Here is a 24,555-nt window from a genome sequence, read left to right as displayed (position 1 = left end):
TCAGAGAGGTGAATCATGTGAAAACTCGAATATTTGAAAAGAACATTCTTAAGGCAGCCTGGATGTGTGTTTAAAAGTATGGGGAATATCTGTGTAAATAGTGGTTTATGTAGCAAAAACCTACCTCATGTTAAGAGAATTGTGAATATGCACATGTTTAAACTTGATAGCATAAACAATATTTTCTTTGAAGAAGCAGACCTTTGTCTATAATGAAGATATCATGATAATACAAACTTATTGCAATTAATAATAGCTCTGGAAGCAGGTATAATCCAAATTATTATTATTATTATATTTTTCTTAATTTTCTTTTTAATGTTCTCAGATGCTCAGTAATTTCCCTATGCGTTACATGTATGTATTTGGAAACTGACACTGAGGAACTCTGATCACAATTTTTTATTTTGTGCTGCTAAATTTTTATTTTTACTTTGTAACTAAGTTATATGATCTGTGTAGGAACATTGAAAACAAATATTTTCTCTTTGGCAATTTGTGGAAGTTAGAGTAGGATCCCCCACAGTCCATATGGAGGATATTCTGATTCTGTTTCAGCCTCAAGTCTGAGAATTAGCATATAGTTTGCCATACTGCAACCTGTTACACCTTTTGTCTACAGTGTAGGAGTGGATGTGAAAATGCCTGTAAGAATTTATTGGGTACAAATCTCCTGTAAGGGCATATTAGAGTTCTATAGAAAGAAAGACTTTGTGAAGGATAATCTGAATTTCAGATTATGTCTACCCATCCAGTTGAAATTTCTGTTTAATGCTATCTTAAAATTAATTAAGCTAAGTTTTTACAGAGACAATCCTGCTATTGTGGATCATGTTAAAAAACCAAGCCAAAACCATATGTAGAAATAAAATAATTATATTCTATTTAATTTATAATAATTACTTGATATCAATACGTTTTTATTCTCTGAAGAGCTCACTTGAGGGCTTTTGTTTTCTTCTGTAACAAAGAAGATAACTTTCCAAAGAAACAAATAGTTTGAACTATGTTGTTACATTGTGTTGGACACCTAGTAATGATGTAAATATCAGGATGTAGCCAGTAATTAGATGCTGCAGGTGACATGACTTCAGTTTTGAAATAGAAGTGAAATCTTAAGTATCATAATGTGTATCTTTTCTCTGTATCCCCCTCATGAATAAGTCAGAGGAAAAATGTCACCCCTATATGTTTTAAATGTACTTCCACTTTATATTGTTCAAAAAAAATTGAACAAGAGCCAGATATTTCAGCTAAATAGAATTTACCAATTTTTGCATATGTAAAACTGGAATGTATTTAATAATGTAATTACATTACATTTTTTCTCAAATATTCAAATTCTCATTTGCATGAAGCCACAAAGGGAAGCATCTTCTCATGAGCTCCCTTAGGATAAGGAGTGAGTAACTGTTCATCCTTGTGTATCAGCAGTTTTATCCTCCGTTTTTCAAATGCAGAAATTAGACATGTCAGAAGCAGTGTGCGTGTATGTATATGTGCACTAAGTCCATTAATATTAGGAGGATTGCAGACAGGCTACTCTGAAGAAACTAAGCGAAGTTTTAGGTTCTTATATTTCTTACTGAATTTTGAGAATGACTGGGGGGGGAGATACTTTCCTCTTTCTTCTCGCACTACGATAGAACATTGAATAATTTTGTTTGTTAGCACTGATATCTTAATCATATGGGGGGATACCAAGTTGCAACAGACATGCCCTAATTTGTAGGTTTTATTTTCTTTCAGAAGCAGAATTGTATGTGAAATCATTTATCAATGCATTTTTATATATGAGACAGTGATTTCGATTATCTGGCTTTAATGAAAAGAGGCATTTAAGGTTTGCACGTTCCTTAGTGCTATGCTACTGTCTTAGGCAGGATAAATATACCAAAAATACTGTCTGGATCATCAAATCCAAATTGGAAAGTTCTTGGTTTTAGTCCCTACCTTTTGTTTATCAAAACTACTGTACTTGTAGATTTTACTGAAAAATGACATGCTTCAGATTTTGGAAGCTCTGTGTTGTTTCTGCTCGTGATTTATATGTTTTTGATGTCTGAATAGGAGGAACTGTGGAAAACATTTAATATCTGCCTTTTTAAAATCTGCTGCTTCCTGCAGTGATCAAAGGCCTCAATCGTTTCTTTCACTAAAATGGGAGCAGCGGATAGAACTCTGTGGCAAAGTCTGTTGTACCTTGTAAGACAGAGCTTGGTGCTTGCTTATGGAATCTATGATATGTTCAAGAACGGTCACCTGTTCATGTCTGCTGATAGTCTTCCACAGTAAGTGATATAGCTCTGTGCTATTCAGGAAATAGTGTAATAGCATAAAGAATTCCAGTTTCAGTTTACTGAAAGTAAAAAAATATTTTTATGATTTTGTAAGCCTGTTAATGTTCCTAAAATAGCATTGTAATTCAAGTAATGTATGAGAATGATAATAGCTGTAATAATAGTAATAGAATTATTCATATTTTTATAGATTAATTGATATGCATAGTAAAGACTCCCCTGTGAAAAGGGAAGAAATAGCCATAAATTTGTAATCTTCAGTGAGAAGGAAGGGCCAATACTAGGTGTAATAGATCTGTGGAATTTACCTTCTCCTTACTACTGCATTGAATAAGGGTTCCTGAAAACAGTATGTTTATTTGGCTTTGCTGTGTGATTTGCTGTTGGCCCTGTAAGTAATAGCAAAAAAAAAAAAGAGTAAATTAATTTTCCTAAGTGGATATGATTGGCTTATAGACAAATGATGCTCCAGTCTTAAGTTTTAATTTTGTTTCAAATATTTTAAATGTTTTATTTTAATTTTTCAGTGAAGCAGAATGATGGAATGCTCCTTAGGAAAAGTTTAAATATAGATGGTAAAATGTGTCTGGCTAAATCCTGTGTTAAATGGGACACATTCAGCTACTCAGGCACCACTTATATACAAATTTGCTGTGCTACTTTTGACCATTGGTGGTACATATATTGGGAATCTTCTCAATACCTCACCTCTTCCCTCAGGTTTGAATGATTTCTCAGATAATTTTTTTGTCATTCCTAAATCTCCTTATAGGCCAAGATTATCTGTAGCTTGGTGGCAGGCATGTTGGTCTTATTGAGGTGCGTGTAGATTTTGTTCTCTTGTGTTTTGTGGGTTTTGCTTTGTTGTTATTGTTGTTACTTTTTGTTTTAACATCTCTTAAGAAAGGGTATTTCCTCTTAGGTCCTAAAAGGCCTCTCTGTGAAACTTTTGAGGACCTCAGTCCCTTTAATGTGCATTATCAGTCTCCTGTCTTCTTTTCATGGTTGATGTCAGGAAAAAAAGTAATGCCTAGCTGTCTTGCCAAAGGAATATGCAGAACACTACTGCAGAAACAAACCGGATATTTATAAATTAAAACATAAAAAAAAGGATAGATTGTTGTAGTCACAAAGTCCAGCTTCTGCTTCCCCCTATCAGCACTTTCAGAGCACTGCACTGGATGTGTCGTTTTGGGTATCACATTGAAAAAGGGGGAAAAAAAAAAGAAATGTTGGAGTGGAAATGTCAGAAGGGCATATTAAGTTGAGGTGATCTTCTTGGGATTTTTTTTAGGAGAGTAATGATCTTAAATGATTTGTAGGCTCAGCTTCAGTACTGTATTGTGCGTATCTTCTACTAGATACTGTAACCTATGGAGAAGTTTATTGGCATAGCCCGTAGACTGTGTTGATGAGGTTGCTAAGGCATACCCTGGTAGCACATGTGTTTTTCTCAAGGTCTCGGAGGCAGTAAAGAGCCTCAATAGCTACACCATGGCAAAAATTAACTCTCCTAGTGTTCTAATTTCACTAAGGTATTAATTTTGTTACTTGCATAAATCTTTATTGGTTTTGATTTCCACTGTTCTTTAGAGAACATGAAAAAAACTACTAGTAGTCTATTTTGCTGTATCTTAGATTTTGAAATTTAACCTCAAAGAACAAGTAATCAATGGTTTTTCATCTTCTTGTACCAGATGACTACTGCAGTGTTTACACTGCACAATGGTTGTGAGGACATTAGCTGTGTTCTTGTGGCTGACACCAGCTGCTGATCATGTGGGATGTTATTCTAGTAGAATCTGCAGATGAGATTGAAAATCACTGCTTTTAAAAATATACTGGATACCAAAGATAATAAATTAAAATATAATTAAGATCTTATTAAAATTGTGCTTTTAAATTTTTCTTATAATTATTTTGGGGTAATATTTACAACTCTATACTAAAGTAAGAGAAATGAGTAATTTTCCCCAAATCCAGTGATGACATTGCATGTTTATAAATTCCTTTCAAACGTTAATCCTTTGAAGCACACACATGAGTCTGAATTTGGCTGAGAGCCACAAGGCATGTATCATACATTCTGGAGATAAAAAGAGGTGGGGAAATATTGTGAGTGGTTCATAAGCAGCAGGCCCCTAGTGATATCACCATTTCCTTAAAAAATGGCTCAGCTGCATGTGCAGCTGGTTCTGAGAAAAAACAAATGATACCCTGAGCAGTCTCTTCCAGCATCTCTCCCACATCTGGGGATTCAAGCCCACCCATCAGCCTTGTGCCAGCAAACCGCGCAACTGTGCTACTGTCTCAGCTCTAACATGCAAGTAGTACTTCTTGCCACCTAAACCAAATGTGTCCAAGCACACTTCTTAAGCCACTCCTTTTCAGCTGTAGACATGCTTTTCAAGCCTAATGCTCTGAAAGCATTACACTTTTCATATCAGAGTTTTAAGAATCTATTTTCACTGCCACAGAGAAGTGTGTAAATTCAGTCTTGGAGACAGTAAAGCTTGTGAAAGTGGGATGATCACACTAGAAATACCAAATGTTACAGTAATTTTTGTAGAAATGTGAAATTCACCTCTGTTTATTTTTGGCTTTGTTTATGGTTATAGGATCAAATTACTTTTTCCTGGAGTAGATGAGCACATGTGCAAGGAGAAGGCTGAAATCTAATCCATCCAAATGAAATCGTTCCATCTCAAGGAAGATTTAATAAGAGACAGTAACAGGTTTTTGGGTTGAAGTTGCAGTTCAAAGTGGAACGATGTCACATTTAAGGGGTTTATCAAAACAATTGAATATGTTTGATAAACTTATATTGATGTTTGATAGTTTTATCTTGCTCTTGAATATTAATGATCTACTATAACAGTATATCAAATATTGTCACAAGAATTTATACATTTATAAATAACTAAAAGAAATATTATGTAAACTGTCAGTTTGTAGCTGATACAATAAAACTACTTGAAATTGCTTCAAATATTTAAAATGGTTTTGCTAGTGAATTGGCTCCCAGCAGTAAGAATGATCTAGCGAGCAGGCTAGGTAAAAGACTACCAGTTGGAACTGGTTGGTTACCCATGCCATGTGCTAATCAGTGGTTAACCGATAAGCTTTATAATGAAAGGCAAAGAGAAATTACTTTAGGATATTTGTTACAATAAGGTAGCTAATATTTCTTCTGATTTTTGGAGGAGGGAATGTGATTAAGATATACTAAATGAAAATCCATACAAAACCAGTCAAATTGTTAAAATATTCAAATATGCCTTACTGTAACAAGAAAGCACTGTAATGTACTGAAATCAGCAATAGAACAGCTGTGTTTTAAAGGACAGTACTTTGAATGTCACTTGACAATTTGCTTTCAATTAGAAGTAATTTACAGGAAGATGCCCACAAGCTAATCTTTACAGGATAATTAAGTTCCATTTTCTTTACTTTTAATTAAAAAGCAGAAAAGATTTAGCTGATCCATAAAAAATGTTCTGTTTAAACATTCATCAGACTTCACACTCTTTTTTTTTTGTTATTTGTTGTAGCAGATGTTATCAAAACTGCAGTCTGCTCTGTTTTAAATCCAGTATATTTGGGAAGTGAAACACGAGTTGCAATAGGCGTGTACAGCTGAGGTATGATCATTTAGCTTCTCTGTATTTGAATAGCTCTAAAATGATATCCATACTCTGGGCTTTAATCTTGCTTCTTCCATTTCTTGCCGTTGTGAAAGAAAGCAAAGCAGATGAACAGCTCTGTGGATGTTAATAGTATTTTCCTCTAGCTTTTCTTGTTATAATGCCATTAGAACCTTAAGTCTGAATGTAAAGATGAAACCAAGTGTCTTTGCCATTAAATTTGCATGTTAGCAAAGTTGTCTGTATGCCTTTAGAATTGATGAAAAGGAGATAAAATAAATTCTTTTGCCGTATGAATTTCTAAACACTCAAATACCTATACTGGAATGAGTTAGTGGTAAGTTTTTAAGAGGGAAACATGTATCTGTTTCTCCCAGATACTTCCTCATTATCTTTGCAGATTTTAAGAAGTGAAGGGAGATTTAGCTCTAGATTAAAAGGACAAATTTGAAAAGCAGATTCATACAATGAAAAAAAATTACACAATGAGGACTTGTTTAAATTGATGGCAGACTGTACTGTGAAAAATTCTGCATATAAAACTGAAGGTCTAATACTTTTCTGAAGTGTGAGATCTAATTATTTGTTAGTTTATACTGGCATAGGCCCAGCTACTTCAGTGAACATGTGAGACTTATATAACAGGGCCATGATGTTAACAAAAATACCTGAATACTTGTATTAAGTCTGAAGTATACTTTTTGAATGGTTAACTCAGAACTAACCAAGTGGGTGATTATTTTCCATAATGCGTTTTGAACTGTGAATAAAAACATAGAATGTTTTGTGTGGAAAGGGACCTCCAGAGATCATTTAGTTCAACCTCCTACACAAACCAGAACCCATTTAGATCAGGTTCCCAGTCAACTTTTAAAATATCTTCAAGGATGGAGATTCCACAATCTCTTTTAGCAACCAGTACTACAGTTTGACTACCATCACTGTCTACTCTTTTTTGCTAATATTTAATCAAAATTTCCTTTGCTGTGTCTTGTTTCCACTGCCTCTTATCCTATCTTTGCACACCTCCAAGAAGAGTATGGCTTTGTCTCCTCTCTACCCTCCCATTAAGCATTTGAAGACAGCAGGAAGAACTCTTCTTAAAACTGGACATCCAGCTCTCTTGACTTTCCCTTGCTGTAGCCCCTTGGTGGTCTTGTGGTCCTCTGCTGGACTCACTCCAAAACACTCTGTCTGTCTTGTACTGGAGAGCCCTAGACTGGACATAGTACTTAAGATGTGGTCTCACTATTACTGAATAGAGGGGAATAATCACCTCAGACTGCTGTCTGGACTCTTGCTTTTGTCCAAGGATGTGGTTGGCCCTTGCTGCTGCAAGAGCACACTGCTGATTGATGCTCACCTTGTTCAGCAGGACTGCCTGGTCCTTTATAGCAAAGCTCTTTTTCAGTTCATTGCTCCCCAGCCTGTACTGGTGCATGAGATTAATCTATCCCAAATGCAGAAATTAGGATTTGTCTTTATTGAACTTCATGTTTCTGACAACCCACCTCTCCAGGTCTCCTCTGAGTAGCATCCTTGCCCTCCAGTCTCAGCAGCTCCTACCGATTTGATACCATTTCATAGTTGATCAAACCGTTAATAATGAAAACATTAAGCATACTGACCCATAAGGGATAACTTTAAGAGATGAACTCCACTTGGGTTTGATAGAAGCCCTTTAAGCCTGGTGATCTAGCCAGTTTTAACTTTGTAAGACCACAAATGCAACCCATATGTTATGAGGTAATACTCTTAAAACACTTAGCTTTTGAAAATAAAGGTATTTTATATATATTTTTTTTACATAAATGAATACTAGAATTACAGTATCTAAATACACTGAATTATTCTGAGTTTGAATTATTTATTTAAAAATTTCTAGGCATCTCAACTTCTAGATTTGCTTTTAAATTAGCAGATAGATCAACAAGGGCTTTCTAAGTACTTATGGATTTAAACACAGTGCATTTCTAAATAGACCTTGGTGCGATTAAAAATACAGTTTTTGATGAAGTCAAGAGCAGTTAATATTGTCTGTAAAGAACAGAACCAACTTCCCAGAAATCATCCTCAAATTGAGCTTTTTGAGAATTTAACATTCTGTCTTGCTTGGAGAAACTCTCTTAACTTTTTAAGCTGTGCTAGTGCAGAACTCCCTGTTTGTACGCAGACGTATTTTTATGAAACATTTAATATAAGCTATCCAAACAACTTCAGCTATCGTTTTCCTTCAGTTTTAACAGCTTTTTACAATTACAGCTTATAATTTCCCTCTATAAAATTCTTGGTAGCATCATTAAGAGGCAGAATGAAGTGAGAAGGTAATTTGTTGTTGTAATTTGGATATCTGTGGGTTTTTTATAAATGTCTAAGCATGTTTCCTTCCATCAAAAGGCATATGGAAAAATGAGAATAGTCTTATGGGTCACATTTAAAAAAGGTTAGAGGAAATGCATTTGAACATGAGCATGTTCACAAAGGAGTCACTTCATATGCATTTAAATACATGATTTACGGTCACTCAGTGTAAGTCTTTAGCTATCTAATTGTTTAGGATCCAAGATTAGCTAATTATTGAGGCTCCTCTATGGGAAGGGAAATAAATAATTTTAGAGGGTCATTCATTCTTTCAGTTTTGCACCCTGCTTCAAGGGTTGCTTTAAATCGTGTTACTGAGAAAGACAGTGATGACCTCTTTCTTTTGGCTGTCAGTTCTTACGGCTGTTCACATATGGCACAAATGTTTGTGTGTCCATAGAGTGAACTGGAGAAGGAACTGTTCCAAGTGAAAAAACAGCTTCTCCCCCCATCCCCTGTGGTTCAATTTTAATTCAAATCAATTTCTTTATCTAGTTCACCTGATGGCCACACAAATACTTGTGCTAATCCAACAAGGAAGGCAGCATGACTGTAAGAGCAAGCAGAAGGGTAGGGCAGCCTCTTTTGGGAATGCAGCCTGCTGGTGTTGGCATAAGGAGATAATAACACTACACTGCTAGACAGCTGTTTTCGGATGGAATCACTCTGATACTCAAAAAATATGTTCTGCTTTGTTTTAAGTAGTAGGTAGTGATAGTTAATTAGTGTAGTGGATATACTGGTTGCTCATTGCTTATATGAATATTGAAAAAGGCAGAATACTGTCCGACTTGAATGATAGTTTTATATGAGATACAGCTGCAAAATTTTTTACCTTATATGCCTTAGAGCCTCTTTTCTTATGTATACGCTTATGAAAGTTAACTTCCTGTGGACACTTCTCTTAAAGATACTCTGATTTTTTCCTCATGAGTAAAGAATACAGGCTTGAACTCAGATTAGTGTAAGAAATTATATTTAAATATTTGCTTTAGAAAGTTAGATATAGATAGAACCGAACTGTTAAGTCTTTGTGATACTAGCTGACTTTGATTGGAAAAACTAAGTACAATACCATTGCTTTACTTTGTCTAGAAAACTTGGTTATATTAGTTTATAGTAATGTATTCATGCTACATTTGATTACTATTTGGTAACTGGACAATATCAGTGAAGCTTAACACTATAGGGGATTCAGTCATAGTCTCGAGATGGGAGTCTTGATTAATAATTTGAGATGTTTTCTGATCCTTTAATACTGTGAATATAATTTGGGTTGAAGTGTTTCCAGTCACTTCATTAGTGAAGTTCATATATTTTGCTTTGATGGACAGGGAAAACATGATAACTTGAAAACTATAAACAAAATTATAAAACATTTTCCTGGTTTGAATCCAGGAAGTTGAAGATAGTCTATTCTAAATTTTTGATTTTCATAAAAGATGTTAAAATTTCATTGATGTGCAATGAAAAGGCATTTCAAGATGACATTTTAGCGTTACGACTATAGCACAGTTGCCTGAATTTCTATGCAGAGCAACTTTCCCATTAAAAAAAAAAAAAAAATTGCTTATCTTCAGGTAATCTTGTAATTCCAAAAATACCATCAAATCAAGAAACAAAATATTATTTAAATTCTTGTCTCACATAAATGATAACTCAACTCCCCTTAAGTACAATTTTTTACATTTCTACTGGTTTTCCTCACACTACCAATTTTAGATCAGAAGTTTTAGGTTTGTGATGATGTATCTGCCTCTCCTGAGTTTCATTATGAGGGCCACATGTGTTCTCATGTAATTAAAATAACTCCTTCAGAAAGACAATGCTGAGGAAAAAATAATTAAATTATTACTCATATGATCTTTTCATTCTTTTGTTAAATATACTATTTACAGTATTTTATGATAAAAATTGTCTGGAAGCATGACTTGCCTGCTCTAGGGAGGAGGGAGGAAAGGTTGCAAATGGAGTTCAGACAAGCAGGAATTAGTTTGGCCAATAAGTAGAACAATTTACTAAATGATTTATAGAGAGGAGGAGTAAGATGCATAACAAATACTTACGGAATTTTTGTACTCAAATTATGAACAGAAAGCCAAGGTGTAGTCAGGGGAAAGTGTCTCAGAAGAAATGTTGTATATGTTTTTATATTAGGTATAATATTATAATAACTAATATTATTTAATAGTTAATATTTTAAACCCGTGTGTCAGAGAATGTTACGGTATCCTAAAAATAATATTTCACAAAACCAAATACAGTTAATCTCAAGCATTTTGAAATGTGCAGATTTGATGTGTAGTAGACATTTACTGGGTCTGTGAGAATCCAGAAGGCAAGGAGGGACTGGAAAGATTTTATAGTAATAGTTATCTCTTTTGTGTAATATTCAGCCATTACACCTTAGAATTGATTTGCTCTACAAATTTTTATGAATGCAGAAAAGTAGTCAGAAAAATTTTGTATGTGTATGAAGAATGGGGAAATAACTTGAGAAAAGGGGAGAAAAGAAGCTCTCTGGGAAAGTGAAGTACTTGGCATGTAGCTTAGGGAAATGCAGCATCATGTAATGGAAAGAGGACAGTTAGGGAAGTTGCAGTTCGTTTCACCTGGTTTACAAACTGTTGCTATTGCTACTCAAATTTCATTATTCAGTTACGAATAATTTATTTATTATTGTAGTTACTGCAATATTTATATCCAGGGGAAGGAAGACATGCTCTCATGGAGTGTGGTGTATACCTGGATGTGCTGTGGCCACTTTCTCAAATCTCTTATAATGGATTAAGCATATATAACTTGCTGAATGAGTGTCAATCCAATACCTGCTACTGAAGAGCTGTCTTGTACAACAAAAGTACTTAAGCATTTTGGGAAAGTGGGTGCATCTTACCTAGTGCTAACCATTTAAAAGGTAATCAGCTGGCTAGCTGTCTAAGCCTTCCTTGGCAGTCATGGTGGTGGGCACTTCCTGGGAACTGACTTCTGCCATGATAATGTAGATGACCAAGAAAAGATGGGATGATCTAAAATAAAGTGGATTAGATTAGACATCTGATTTATAGGTGCTTAAAATTAGGTAATATGAATCATTCTTTTACATGACAGTTGAACATATATTTTAGGTTTTAGAAGGATAAGTAAGTGTTGGTTGCATGTAACACTTCCTATAATTTTTAAAAATCATAGCTTGCTAACCTTACTCTCCTTTACAGTACTTACCAGAAATCAAGCAACAAATCATATCAGAACACAGAGCAAATTCTTATACTCATAGAAATTCGCTTGTTTCAACAGATGATAGATTGCATAATGCACCTAAAAAAGAAATTAAGCTGCACTCAACTTTTTTATCCCTAATACTACACAGTAAACATTTAATAAGAAAAGATTCATAGGTTTGATGGTTGGTTTATATGTCTTTTTCTAACCTCGTCATACTTACATTTTCGTAATTACTTATTTTCAAATTTCATCAGGATCAGACAAACATTCCTGTTTAAAAAAAAACTATTTAAACTAGAATCCACAATTTTAAAAATTTTTATAGAATTTTATAATTTTATGAAAATTAACAAAATATTGCAGAAGCAGAAATTTTAATTCTTAAATATTTTTACTTTATGACATATAACTTTTTGAGTTTATACCCATAATATTTAGACATAAATAAGAAAAAGTATTACTATACAAAAGTGGTATAATCTCTTAAATGAGTATTGAAGAATATTTTGTAAAAATGGTAATTATTTTAATACTCTAAAATATTTTTGCTTCATTGACATTGTAGTGCAGTGTTCATTTATTTATTTTTGTAGAGTAAGGCATGTTGTTGCTCCATAGATATCAAAAGGATTATGAAAGCTCTTCTAGACCTGTGGGAGTTATACATTTTTGAAGCACATTAACATGACATATGTAAACATAATGCATACATGTATATATACACATTCTAAAGCGGAGTTATACTGTGGGCTGAATATCTAATTTCAAAGCAGCAGTGCTCTTGATCTTTTGAGTATGAATGCAAAGAGGAATTTATTTTATTTCTGTAGCACCTTTCGTTACTGTCAGAAACCTTGAGGCACCGTATAAGACAATAAAATAAAATGTGATAAAATAAATATAAAATATAAAACAAAGTCCTCAGGATTTTTAAATGGGAAAGAAGTTCAAAGGAACAGAAATATTCAGAATGTGTAATTCAAGAAAAAAGTTGATGTTTTTAAAAAGTGAAATTAAACAAATTTTAGGAAAGAGAAGTCTCAGTACTTTAGTGCATTCCCTTCAGCAGCCTTCCTATGCAGTTTCAAAATTTGTAAATACTGAGAGGTACATAAATGATAATATCTGTCAGAATTTGACTCCCACTTTTACTCAAGTGCATGTACCTGAAGGCTTTAAAATTCATCAGGAGGGGATATCTAAAGTCACTGTTACTTTTTGGGTTACCCTTTAATGAACACAAGGTTGACATAAAACAACTGTGGTGAACGGAGTTAAATCCAGTTGGCAGCGAGCCACGAGTGATGTCCCCCAGGGCTCGGTTTTGGGGCCACTCCTGTTTAACATCTTTATTGATGATCTAGACGAGGGGATTAAGTGCACCCTCAGTCAGTTTGCAGATGACACCCAGTTGGGTGGGAGTGTTGATCTGCTCGGGGGTAGGGAGGCTCTGCAGAGAGACCTGGACAGGCTGGAGCCATGGGCTGAGGCCAGCTGGAGGAGTTTCACTAAGGGCAAATGCTGGGGGCTGCCCTTGGGCCACAACAACCCCCAGCAGCGCTACAGGCTGGGGTAGGAGTGGCTGGAGAGCTGCCAGTCAGAGAGGGACCTGGGCGTGTTGATTGACAGCCGGCTGAACAGGAGCCAGTAGTGTTCCCAGGTGGCCAAGAAGGCCAATGGCATCCTGGCTTGTGTCAGCAATAGCGTGGCCAGCAGGGACAGGGAAGGGATCTGACCCCTGTACTCGGCACTGGTGAGGCCGCCCCTCGATTCCTGTGTTCAGTTTTGGGCCCCTCACTACAAAAAGGACATTGAATGACTCGAGCGTGTCCAGAGAAGGGCAACGGAGCTGGTGCAGGGTCTGGAGCACAGGTCGTACGGGGAGCGGCTGAAGGAACTGGGGGTGTTTAGTCTGGAGAAGAGGAGGCTGAGGGGAGACCTCATCGCCCTCTACAGCTACCTGAGAGGACTGGGGATGAGTCTCTTTAATGAAGTAACAAGTGATAGGACAAGAGGGAATGGCCTCCAGGGAAGGTTTAGACTAGGTGTCAGGAAGTATTTATTTCCAGAACGGGTTGTTAGGCATTGGAATGGGCTGCCCAGGGAGGTGGTGGAGTCCCCATCCCTGGAGGTGTTTAAGAGTTGCTGAGGGATATGGTGTAGTTGGGAACTGTCAGTGTTAGGTCAATGGTTGGACTAGATGATCCTCAAGGTCCTTTCCAACCTAATTGATTGATTCTGTGATGACATTAGCCACAAAGTGTCGCTGGGGATGGGATGAGACTGGACTCAAAACCAAAATCACCCAAGATGCACAGGTCTTTTGGATAATAGTTATTTGAAAGTGAAACTAAGAGCATTCATCTCTAGTTCCAGATCAAAACTGTGGGATAGGCACTAAATAAGAACATATCTCTTCATAGGGTGATCTCTACCTAAAAACACTTTTAGAAGCCTTCACCTGTGGCCTTTTCAAAGGCATGAAGAGATCTTTTTCAATCCACATAGCACAGTATCCTTAAAGATGAAGGAAAAATAATAAAAAATGGCAAATGGTTAAAATTTAGAATGCTTTTGGTACTATAATCTAGAGGTAGTAGCAGTTCTTTTATTACCAGTGTGACAAGATGCCCTCTTGATTCATTAAGTATGTTAGATTTGGAGAAAAGCTTAAGCAAACACGTAAAATGAACATGAAAAGTCTTCTTCCTGTCCTCACCCTCCTCCAGGAAGTCTGAATCTGACATCTTTGTGCCTATGAGGGAAGAATACCTTGTTTTGTTTTGTTTTTTTTTTTTTTTGTTACAGATAGCCTAGTCTAGGCTCAAACAACCTCTAAGGTGCTGTGGTCTATTAGCTAAGATAGGTCATATTTGACATTAATAGTTACTGTTGTGTGACAGCGTTAGGCTGTCATGAAGCTACATAGGCCTGTTTTTTGAAACGTAAATTGACGAAAATAGATGAAATTTTTTTACAGAAGCATTTACATTGCTTAGGTCCAAATGATTACTCTGATTTTTCCTTTATAGATCTCTCTTTTTTTTTATTTTCCCCTGTAGGGGAGAATTCTGCAATTTCTACAACTTCACAGCCATTAACACAATGATAGAGTATGTAGTATGTAGTACAGAATGCCTAGTATGTAGTATACAGTGTGCCAGTTATCACATAAGAATTTACAAGCTGCATTTGCTTAGATAGGCACACAGATTTTTAATTAGGTAATTGCTGAATAGAAAAACAAGGCTATATATTTTCTTTGGTGTCTACTTGTTACACAACAGCTATTATACTTAAAACACAGAAAGCCCTTCCTTCTGAAAGGTATAGTCCCACAGACCTTTTCTCCCACGAAAGTATGCAACTACTAGATGATAGAAATGCCTCTGTACTAAATCCTGTGTCCTACTTTCTAGGATGGTCTGGAAGCTAAGAGATGTTGGTTATAAATTTAAGAGATGACTCATCTTGTTTCCCTCTTAGTCTGGGCTTAGTTCTCTTTCCAATCTATGATTTCATAATTGACCAAAATGGAAATGGTCTTTGTTTGACTTGTGTTTCTGTCTATATCCACCATATTTTTCCCAGAGTTGTTATAATTGATTCACATGAGGTATACTCAGGTCAGGCTCTTCAGCTGGAGAAATATTTGGCTGGAGCATTGTAATTCATTTTAGACATAAAATAAACAATTCAACTGTTCAGTCATGCCAAGGTGGAGGCAGTCCTGAAAATGCGAAAAAGTAAAAATTTAGGGAATAAACTTTTTTGTTAATGTAGCTTTCAAGAGCCCCCAAAACTAGGCAAAGTGTTGAGGGTCATAATAATAAGTGTAAGAGCCTGAATGATGTGCAAGTGCCATATTTGGCCCTAATTTCCCTTCTGGATCTGGGCCACCTGTCCTTGAAGTAGACTTTGTACTTAGATGCATTGACAGATCCCTTTAAAAACCACTCCCTAACATTCCTACATCTCATCAGTTGTGTGTAAATGGTTTAAAGGCCAGGGATTCAGCTTTGGTCTTGAAGTCCAGTAGCATCAACTGGCTTGTGACCACACTGCTTAGGGATTACAAGTTTTTTTCTTAATGAGGTCTAGATGGAGTGATCAAAACAGAATCAGGAAGTGGGATTTCAGTTCAACGATGTGAGTGACCATAGATCCAGTCTTCTTGGATCACTTCTGCCTACCTTATGTTTACTAGAATAGTTGTAGATTTGGTTTAGGTTCCATTTTCACTGATAGCTGAAGATCTAAGATGATTCTAAAAAGTAAATACATACCTGCTAACCAGATTATGAACATACTTGCTTTTCTTCAGGCATCTGTCATGCTTGACTATAGAATTTTCACATGAGATCATCTTTGCTGCTTCTCATCTTTATCTTGCCCCTTTCTTTAAAATATTTGGACCTTAGCCAAAGATGTGACTTGAAGTGTGGGAAGCCTGTCAGTCTGCAGGTTAGTGCATATTCTGTGCTAATGGAAAAGGTGCATCTTTTACGAAAGAAGAATTGGGATCACCATCAAGTACAGTTCTAATCTGAGCCAGTATGCCTTTTATTAGGGTAGGCAAGTAGCAACTCCAGTGGTCTGGTCAGAGTCCTTAGTACATAGTGTCTAACTTCTCTTTCAGGTGTCACGCTGATACAGAATTTTTCACACTCTAGTATACAGTTAGGAAGATCTGCTGCTTTACAGAAACCATGTTTTATTCTCAGTAACACATTCTGGTATATTCTGTAATAGTTAAATTTAGGAAGCTCTAGGATGAAAGGTGCTGTGCATATGAACTATCTGTGGAAAAGTTCCTTCATCTTTGAGGCAGAGGAGCAGAAACAAAGTTTGGGCTTGAAGTTGTATATAGATTGCTTACTAGATGAAAACGTACTGCTGATAGTCTTTGCGGAAGAATACTTTTGGTGACAAGAATCTCTTGAGTGTTTGGTATATTCATCAACCATCAACATCAGTACATTCTCTTTTACAGCCAGGTTAAACTAGGTGATCTGAAGGAAACGGATTAGTTAATTTCTTGTATTAAAGGTATATGTATTCTGTAGTATTTACAGTTGAAAATAAAACATACATCACAGTAATTTAGATTTTTATTTTAATATCAAAACAAGATGTAGAGAAAATATTGCTTTACAGTCTCCTCACATTTGAAACTTGAAATGTGACTATTTTCTCCTGGCTTTAGCATCACATCTAAATTTTTACCTTTATGTAGAACATGTGTAATCTGTAAATTTTCAGACAAAAGTTCAATAACCATTGTACCTAGAAAATGGAAATTGCAGTTAAGTAAATTGTAATGCACAACTGTTTTTGGATAGGGAGAATTAACTCTACTAAGTGGTATTTTTATTGGCAGTCTAGAAAATGTTAGGTTTTGGTATAGTGATGTTTTATTAATGAGATGTTTTTCTGCTATATTATGAGACTTGCAATGGGTGACAAGCTTATCTTATGATGCATGCTAAAATTTTTAGACAGTCAGGTCTTTTTCACTGTTTGTGCATCTAGTCAAGTCCAAAATTGGGGCATATTGTTTGTATGCTTATGTTTTTTTTAAAAAAAAGTTAAGAACTGATTTTCCTTAATGCATTACCATATATTTTGGTACCTGGTGATAAAATAAACTTCTGTCCTGCAGAGGACAGAATAATTGTTAAATATCAGGTCAAGTGAATATGAATTACTAAAATTATTCATAGGTAGTGAAAATTAGTAAAATGAACCATAATTGTAAACTGGACAGTTTTTTTGCCTGTTTGTATCTAGTGAACTATTAAGTCAGTTACTGTCAGTTACTGATGATTGTAACTGATAGCAGTATCTGATCAAAGTGACATTACTTGTACTCTCAATTAATTGAACTCTTGATTAACTACATCTGAAGAAATAAAGGCTAGATTCAAAATCACTCCTGAGATGGCTGTGGTTTGCTTCTAGTCTTAAATGGCCAGGTATTTGTAATTAGTAGATGCTTTGCATTTATCATGTGTTGTATTAAGATTTTATTATACTTACCTTTCTACAGAAAATTGAAACTTTGATCACTTTTTTCCTTAAAGCAAAGCTTCATGAAAAGGCCCAAAGGCTGAATTAGGAGCAGTTACAGCTTCTGTTCCTGGCTTAATTGTAACTTAGTTGATTAGCAAGTACTTTGTGACGGGCAGGGAATTTCCATAGGTTGATGTTGCAGGGCTTACCTATCAAACACAAATGACCTAGAGGGCTCGTACCTGAATGCTTCCTCTGACAGCGTTTGTAGACAGGCTTTATTGTCGATTAGGACTCTTCACTTTCAGAGCATAACAAGCAGCTGTGGGCCTAATTGTGAAGCTGAGTAGAGACAAGGGACAAGCATTTGTAGTCTGTGGCAGTGACTCCTGTACTTTCATGAACAGAGGCCAAAATGCACCTTATATTCTGGTCTTGAAAGCTGTGTCCAGTTCTCATGGTGTTTTCTCAGTTTCTGACTTTTGTGAATGAATTGAAATTTCCTCTAGGATGTTCGAAGACTGTTCTGTTCTGTCGGAAGAGATAATGAAGAGCTTTAATATTAATGGTGAGACAGTGAATCTGACAAACTTGCTTTTATACTTTGCTGAAAAGCATGATAAAATGATTGTGTCCGCAAATTGAGTAGACTCTGATGAAAAAAATTTTGAGCAGGTGAAGCTTGCCAATTCCAGGACTGCTGAACAGTCAGAAATATGTGATGCATTATTATGTGATCTTGTTATTGGTTTGATTATTATTATTATTGATAAATTTCTTGATGACCAACTTAGTTTATTCTTACTCTCGTATAAAACCAAAACTTTCTAAGAACATCTGAAATAATTGAAAATATTTCATCTGCTTCAGTCAACGTTAGGTTTAGTTGTAATAAGTATGAGTATTTAAAGTCAGTTGTGTGATTCAGCACACATTTCAAAACTTCAGGAAATACTACTCAACCATAAATACACTCTACCTCCTGTTTTTCAGCTTGGTGAATAAATGTATATATGGAAAATGCCATTTTTCTTACTTCGTTGTAATTTATAGCTTTTAGTGTGCCCTGTTTCTATTACATAATATTTTCTAGATCAGAGTGGAAAGTAATAATAGGTCTTTGCATTTCTATAATATGTTATCCAGTGTCACAGTACTTAAAAGCATTAATTGATCAAAGCTTGCTATGTGGCTGTGGGATTGGTAAGGACTCCATTTCTGAAGTGAAATCATCACTTAGTAAAAGAGTTGTTTACAGAGAGGTTGCAAGCACAGATACCACTCCAGATGTGTTCCTTCTGTGAAGCCTTCTCCCTTTCAATATATTCTGTGCCTGCCAAGTTTCTTATAGATTGGCACCTCGTTCTTTTTCTTTTTATCTTTTTTAAAATTAATTTTCATCATTTACAGTGTGGTATAAGTATTATCAGTAAACAGTTCCTTTTGAGAACTGGAGCACTGTAGATGCCAAGTACAGGTGTCAGAGTCTTAAAAATGTAGGTATCTGCCTTAGCAGGTTACTCTGACTATCTGTGTTAAATATTTTAGCACCCTTCCTCCCTCCAGGGAGACCTGTGTTCCTTCAGAGGGTGATTCATCACTAATCTCTCACACTGAGGTTGGAGAAAGAGGGGGTACCTGGTGAGTACCACAAAAACACTTCTGAGATCCATGGAGGTGTCATGAGGCTTGAGTCAGGTGCCACATGCTATGTCCTTCTTTCCTTGGAGGACCAGGCTGAATTCTCTTCTGAGATTAGTGATTTAGCTGAATGTATCTTCCCTCAGTTAACTGACTGCTTTAATCAGGATATGAGAACAGTTTTTGATGGATGTTTTTGGGTCCCTTTACACTTCCAATCTTGGTTAAAATTTGGTTACTCAAGAAGCCAGAATCATTTTACTTTTGATAACATAGCCCATTTGGTACATTCTTGAAATGCAGATCAGTGGAACTGAGGCATTGTTTTACATTAGTAGACTTTCTGCTATTCTACAGAGGCAACTGTGTTATATTGGGTTTTACACTTCATGCTTTGTTTATCTGCTTTCAGTAAATGATTTCCCTGGGCAATATCTTATCCTTACATCATATTTCTAGTATCTCAGTAGCATATGTTGTACCCACTGGAGCACACTCAATAGTAATGTCTTCATGATGCTTTCTAATGTTTTGTCATCAAATTGTACATCCATCTTGTGCTTAAAGATAAACAGATAGAATTTCTGTAATCCAAAGAGCACAGACACAGCTCTTGTTCTGTGTGAGAGTAGCTCTAAGAACACTGGCTTTCTATGTCTCTCAAGACCTTATTATTAAATCCTATGAGCTTTGGATCAATCTTACTTATTAACTACACCAAGAATTCAGCTTTGACTCTGTAAGGTCATGTAGGACTGATAAGTAATTTACAGCTGATTTTTCAAAACTGTAGCAAGCTGTATTCCTCTGTCCAGGTCTAGTGAGCTTATTGTAAAAAACACTTACTGTTTAAAGGAAGGTAAACTATAACCTAAGTATTTCAACGAACAAATAATTCCATGTTTTAGAAATCCAGGCTAGGTGTCCTGGCACCTGAAGTCCTGCCCTAAACCATACTGCAATAAACGGTAAGTGAAAGATCTTGGAGGATTTGCTGCTCATGTCAGTGTGAACTTACTTCTTGTTGTTTGATTTTCTTTAAACTTCTCTAGTTCTAGAAAAATATTAAGAGACTGAAAGCAGAAATAGGGTCCTCCAGTATTCCTTTGTAAACAACTTTGTCTCTTACTGTTATTACAGATTAAGAACTAATACAGAGTATATTTACCTAGAATTAAGTGGAATTCTTGGAAAATTATATATATAACGTTTTCATGTGATGAAACAAGCATAAATGGTTGAATCATGCAGCTGCAAAGCATCATGCAGTAACACAAATACAGAAAAATTTTCTTTAGTGAAACCCTAGTGTCACTGGTTACTTCTGCAATTACATGTTAAATTCCCAGAAGTGAGCCTTGAAGGATAGAAGCTTGACTCAAAGCATAGATTCAAATTTAGATGAATGTCTGTACCGTGTATCCAGGCTTCAGTCTTGAGTTACAAGCTGCAGCTGTGTGGCTGAAGAGGTAACAAAACATGTGTTAGGTAGTCATGTATTGACCAACACCGTTCCATAGGTACAACTTTTGTATGCCTTTTTCCAAGATGGGAACAACGTGCTGTGCTTTAAGGTATAGCATCTAGTTGAAGATTTATGTTGTAGCAAATAAAACAAGGCAAAGTCAGATCAAACAGTGGTAATGGGATGCCAATATATGCAAAAAGTATAAATATAGGGTCATAAATAGGAACAGTAAAAAAGCCAGTTTTGTGTAGGTAAGCAGTGACTACGAATGTATTGTGGAAGTGAATTATAACATCTAGTCTCAGGACCTGAGAAAGTTCTGACTTTCATGCCTATGAGTATCTTTCGATGATTATTTCATTGCTCCTGTAGGTGACGAGTTAAAGATTAGATTTTTCTGTGGAAAGCCCAGACAGGGAAGTCTGATTATAAGAGGAGATTGTGAGAATTGCACTTTTTATTATTTGGGAGTTAGGACACATGTATAGTTGAACAGGAATTTGAACAGAAATTTGATACTGGTTAGATCTTTTGAGTTTATTTTAAAAATTGTGCTTAATGTTATTAATTACAGTAAGAAAGCACATAGGAATGAAATGCATGGGTCTTTGTGATCAAGTTTATGGATGTATTTGATGGATTAGGCATTATTATTCTGATCTTAAAAAACACTTAACACCACCACCACCCCACCCCACCCCCTCAAAACTACAAATAATGGTATACTGAAAGTCAGATTTCCTTGGAATCAGGAGACAGAAGACCTTTAATTTGCAGTTCTGTTCTTTCTTGACTGAATTCAGCTTCTGCTCAGTTTGGATTGTCATTCCCTGGCATGTTGGTTGTAAATATAAATATTTGAAGAGATCAAGTGAATATACTTCAACAGAATAAATATGGATGTTTTGCATTTGTTCATAGGAGGCTGTCGTCTTCAGCAACAGCTGTAGTATGGCTGAATGAAGTTGAGACTACTAGAAGGTACTGGCTGATATTAGAGACTTCCCCATTTAGATTCTTAAATAGCTCATGGGGTAAATAGAGGATATATGTACTAAGGGTAATAATTCAAAACAATGGTTTCTTCAGCAAAAGGTGACATACTAGATATTTCAGGAGTGGTGCAACTCTTACGCAGAACTGTGTATGCCCTCCCTTTGGAAGTGCCTGATGTCCCCTCAAAACGCAGATAAACCAGGTGGCAGTGTCATAGTTTGTCCTTAGCTGCCATAACTTCCTTGGCTTCTTGTTCTTGATGACCATGGAAATCACACTGGATATAAGACTCTTCAGTATACAATTCTAACACATTTGTTTGCATGAGGAGGTCGTATGATTTAGAGGTCAGAAGAAGGCTTAATAAAGTAAATGGTAGTTTATAAATTATGGTAAATTATAGTCTTTACTGTCTTGGACAGACAAGAAATAAATACACTTCTATTGTTTTCAGGTAGGGAGCTTTTTTATACAAAAGATTAATTTTCAAGTAAAATTTTTAGTCTCCATTGGCCTAATTTTTATTGGCTAGATGTCATAATTCTGTAAAGTTTTTGCCCTGTGAAATCTCAAACTAAGGTCACTTTTAATTAGATCTGTCATCATACAGTGTGTGCACAGCACCAAAGATAAGCACTTGCAGTGGTGCAGAGCAGAAGAGCCAGGAAAGGATGGGGCTAGACATTTGGCTAAAAATACATTTGCTCATTTCCCTTGGGAAAAATACTGTGTAGCACAGTGCCTACATGCTGCTCATAAGTTGAATCACATAACGTTCATTTTATCCACCTCTGAAGATTAAAGGGCTTGAATAATTCCTGGAGGGTGTAGTTGGTTGTTTTTTCTGTTGTTGTTTTGTTGTTGTTGGTTTTTTTTTTTTTAACCCTGTGGTCACAAAGAATCCAGATATGACTCAGAACAGTAAGCAATTACACTTTATGGCTAAAACCCACACTTCCTCTGTTGACAGTGAAGAATATGCCCCTTTTCACCTTTGAGATGAATTAGAGGTGTTAGTATTATGATTTTACTTCATGGTTTATTTCCATATTTCCAGAGCTTTCTAAATGATTCCCAGTTCACAAGGAGGATTTATGAGTCTGAAAATGTGTAAACCTTCTGGATAGTACTTAAGATCAGTTTAGGCTCTTCTCTTGAGTAATGCTAACTATTACCATGAAGTAATAAAACAACCCACAGATGTCAGTATGACATAAAGCAATATTGGTTTAATGGCATTGTGAATATTTTACATTTTATTAACTTTTTTAAAAATAAGAATGATCCACTAGAGAATAAGTACAAAATGGGGAAAAAAAAGCAAGGGAAATGAGGGAAAGAAAATTTGAAAATCTTCTGCCAATGAAGAGAAACACCACCTGCATCCCACAAGGCATTATCATATATTTCTCAATGACTATTCAACATGTATTTATTTACCTCAGAGACCTGACATACCAACCTGTTTCCCTTTGCTGTGGCACAGGGACTATCCTCATCATACACATATTTGTCATTGTTAAACTGATTAGAAACGGCAGAGTAGGTATGCACTGGTTTACCTTTGGACTTCTTGTCTGATTCTGGTGGCTGTCAACCTCAGTCAGCAAGGATTGGTTCTTATTGACCATCTTCAGAAAAAACCTTGACGCTCAAGAAGCTTATATATGCTTACATGTTGAAAAAATAACCAGCTGAATGTATTTTATTCCTGTTTATACTCCCATTACTTGTATCTTAAACCTGTCTTTTATTATATGAAGTTGATGAAGTTCATGTATTCTTTACAAGAATACAATTTTAGTCTTGAGTTACCAGGTTAATTAGAAGTTACATTGAGGAACCTGCAGTTTTCATTTCAAAGGACATTTAGACTGACAGCAGATCTCCACATGGATGATTCTGAGGCCAGTATGGACCGTTGATCCCAGTTTGAATATACCAGAGTACAGTTTGAGTTTTCATGCTTTTTAATATCCCTGTTTAACACTGATCAGATCAAGACATGTAAAATGTTCCTTCCAGACTTTTTCAAAGAGAATGAATCGATCAGATAAACACTAGATATTTTTATTGTTCCAGTGATGATTTTCACTGGAAGATATGAATCATGTGAACTATGTATCTGCTATACTCACTAGTTTTCATGGTTTTTATACCTGTAATCGCATTTGAAAAAAAAAATCTTCTAGACTTGGTGTAGAAATTATTTAGAATGCTGGTGTTAAGCACTATCAAATAGTAAACCTCTTACAAAATTATTTTTGTGTTAAAGTGTGTTGAAAACCATCAAACCTTTGTGAAAAGTTTTCCTCCTTTTCATTCCTCCCCTTGCATCCCCAGGAGTTAGTCTTTTATAAAGAGTTTAAAGAAAACTCAGTTTTTAAAAGCATAGAAGTAGTTTTCTTTAGGTTAAATCCTATGCAAGAACATAGTAGTACTTAGCTATACAATTTTCCAAGATATTTAAAAACCAGAATGATTTCCTTTTTGCCATTTAGTTCAAAGAAGATATTTCTAAGGATTTCTCATGTTGCAATTTCCACTCTATAGCTTTGTTTCAGTCAGATAATAGGGCTTAATTTTAAAATGCTAGTCCCCGATTCATTTTTCTCAAAATATATCTGAAGTTAACCTTTTTTTGTTCTACTAGTATTACTCATTTCCTCTCACCTTTCATGTAACTAGTCTGATAAAGTTATTCATAAAAACCTGTTGGTGTTACAAATGTCTTTGTCCATCAAGAATAAGATACATATGATTTTGAAGAGGATAATTATCAAAGGTTTGGTTCTTTTGTAGTAGTAGAGTACACCAGTAGAAGTGAGAGCAAAGAAGTAACTAACAGTAACAATGTTAGAAGACAAATTTGCTAAAGAATAACAGATTAATTTATTTTTCATTA

The 24,555-nt window shown here is 35.5% G+C and overlaps 1 protein-coding gene across 4 annotated transcripts in view; it reads left to right on the top strand.

Annotated features, from left to right (window-relative positions):
• Positions 1-24,555, top strand: part of ZFPM2 (zinc finger protein, FOG family member 2) — a 315,049-nt gene that overhangs the window by 21,618 nt on the left and 268,876 nt on the right. Inside the window, exons 2-3 of one of the 4 annotated variants that reach the window (XM_074898549.1) lie at positions 20,095-20,154; positions 21,576-21,635. The exons of 2 other annotated variants lie outside the window; for them this stretch is intronic. In XM_074898549.1, coding sequence (XP_074754650.1) covers positions 21,614-21,635 — 22 coding nt within the window. In that variant the 5' untranslated portion in view covers positions 20,095-20,154; positions 21,576-21,613. The remainder of the gene's footprint in view (positions 1-20,094; positions 20,155-21,575; positions 21,636-24,555) is intronic. One more of the 4 variants, XM_074898550.1, reaches the window with a different exon arrangement.

This window comes from Athene noctua, chromosome 2, assembly GCF_965140245.1.
Source record: "Athene noctua chromosome 2, bAthNoc1.hap1.1, whole genome shotgun sequence".
Taxonomy (NCBI): domain Eukaryota; kingdom Metazoa; phylum Chordata; class Aves; order Strigiformes; family Strigidae; genus Athene; species Athene noctua.
The sequence above is the reverse complement of the archived record's forward strand: the minus strand, read 5'-3'. Positions and strand labels throughout refer to the sequence as shown.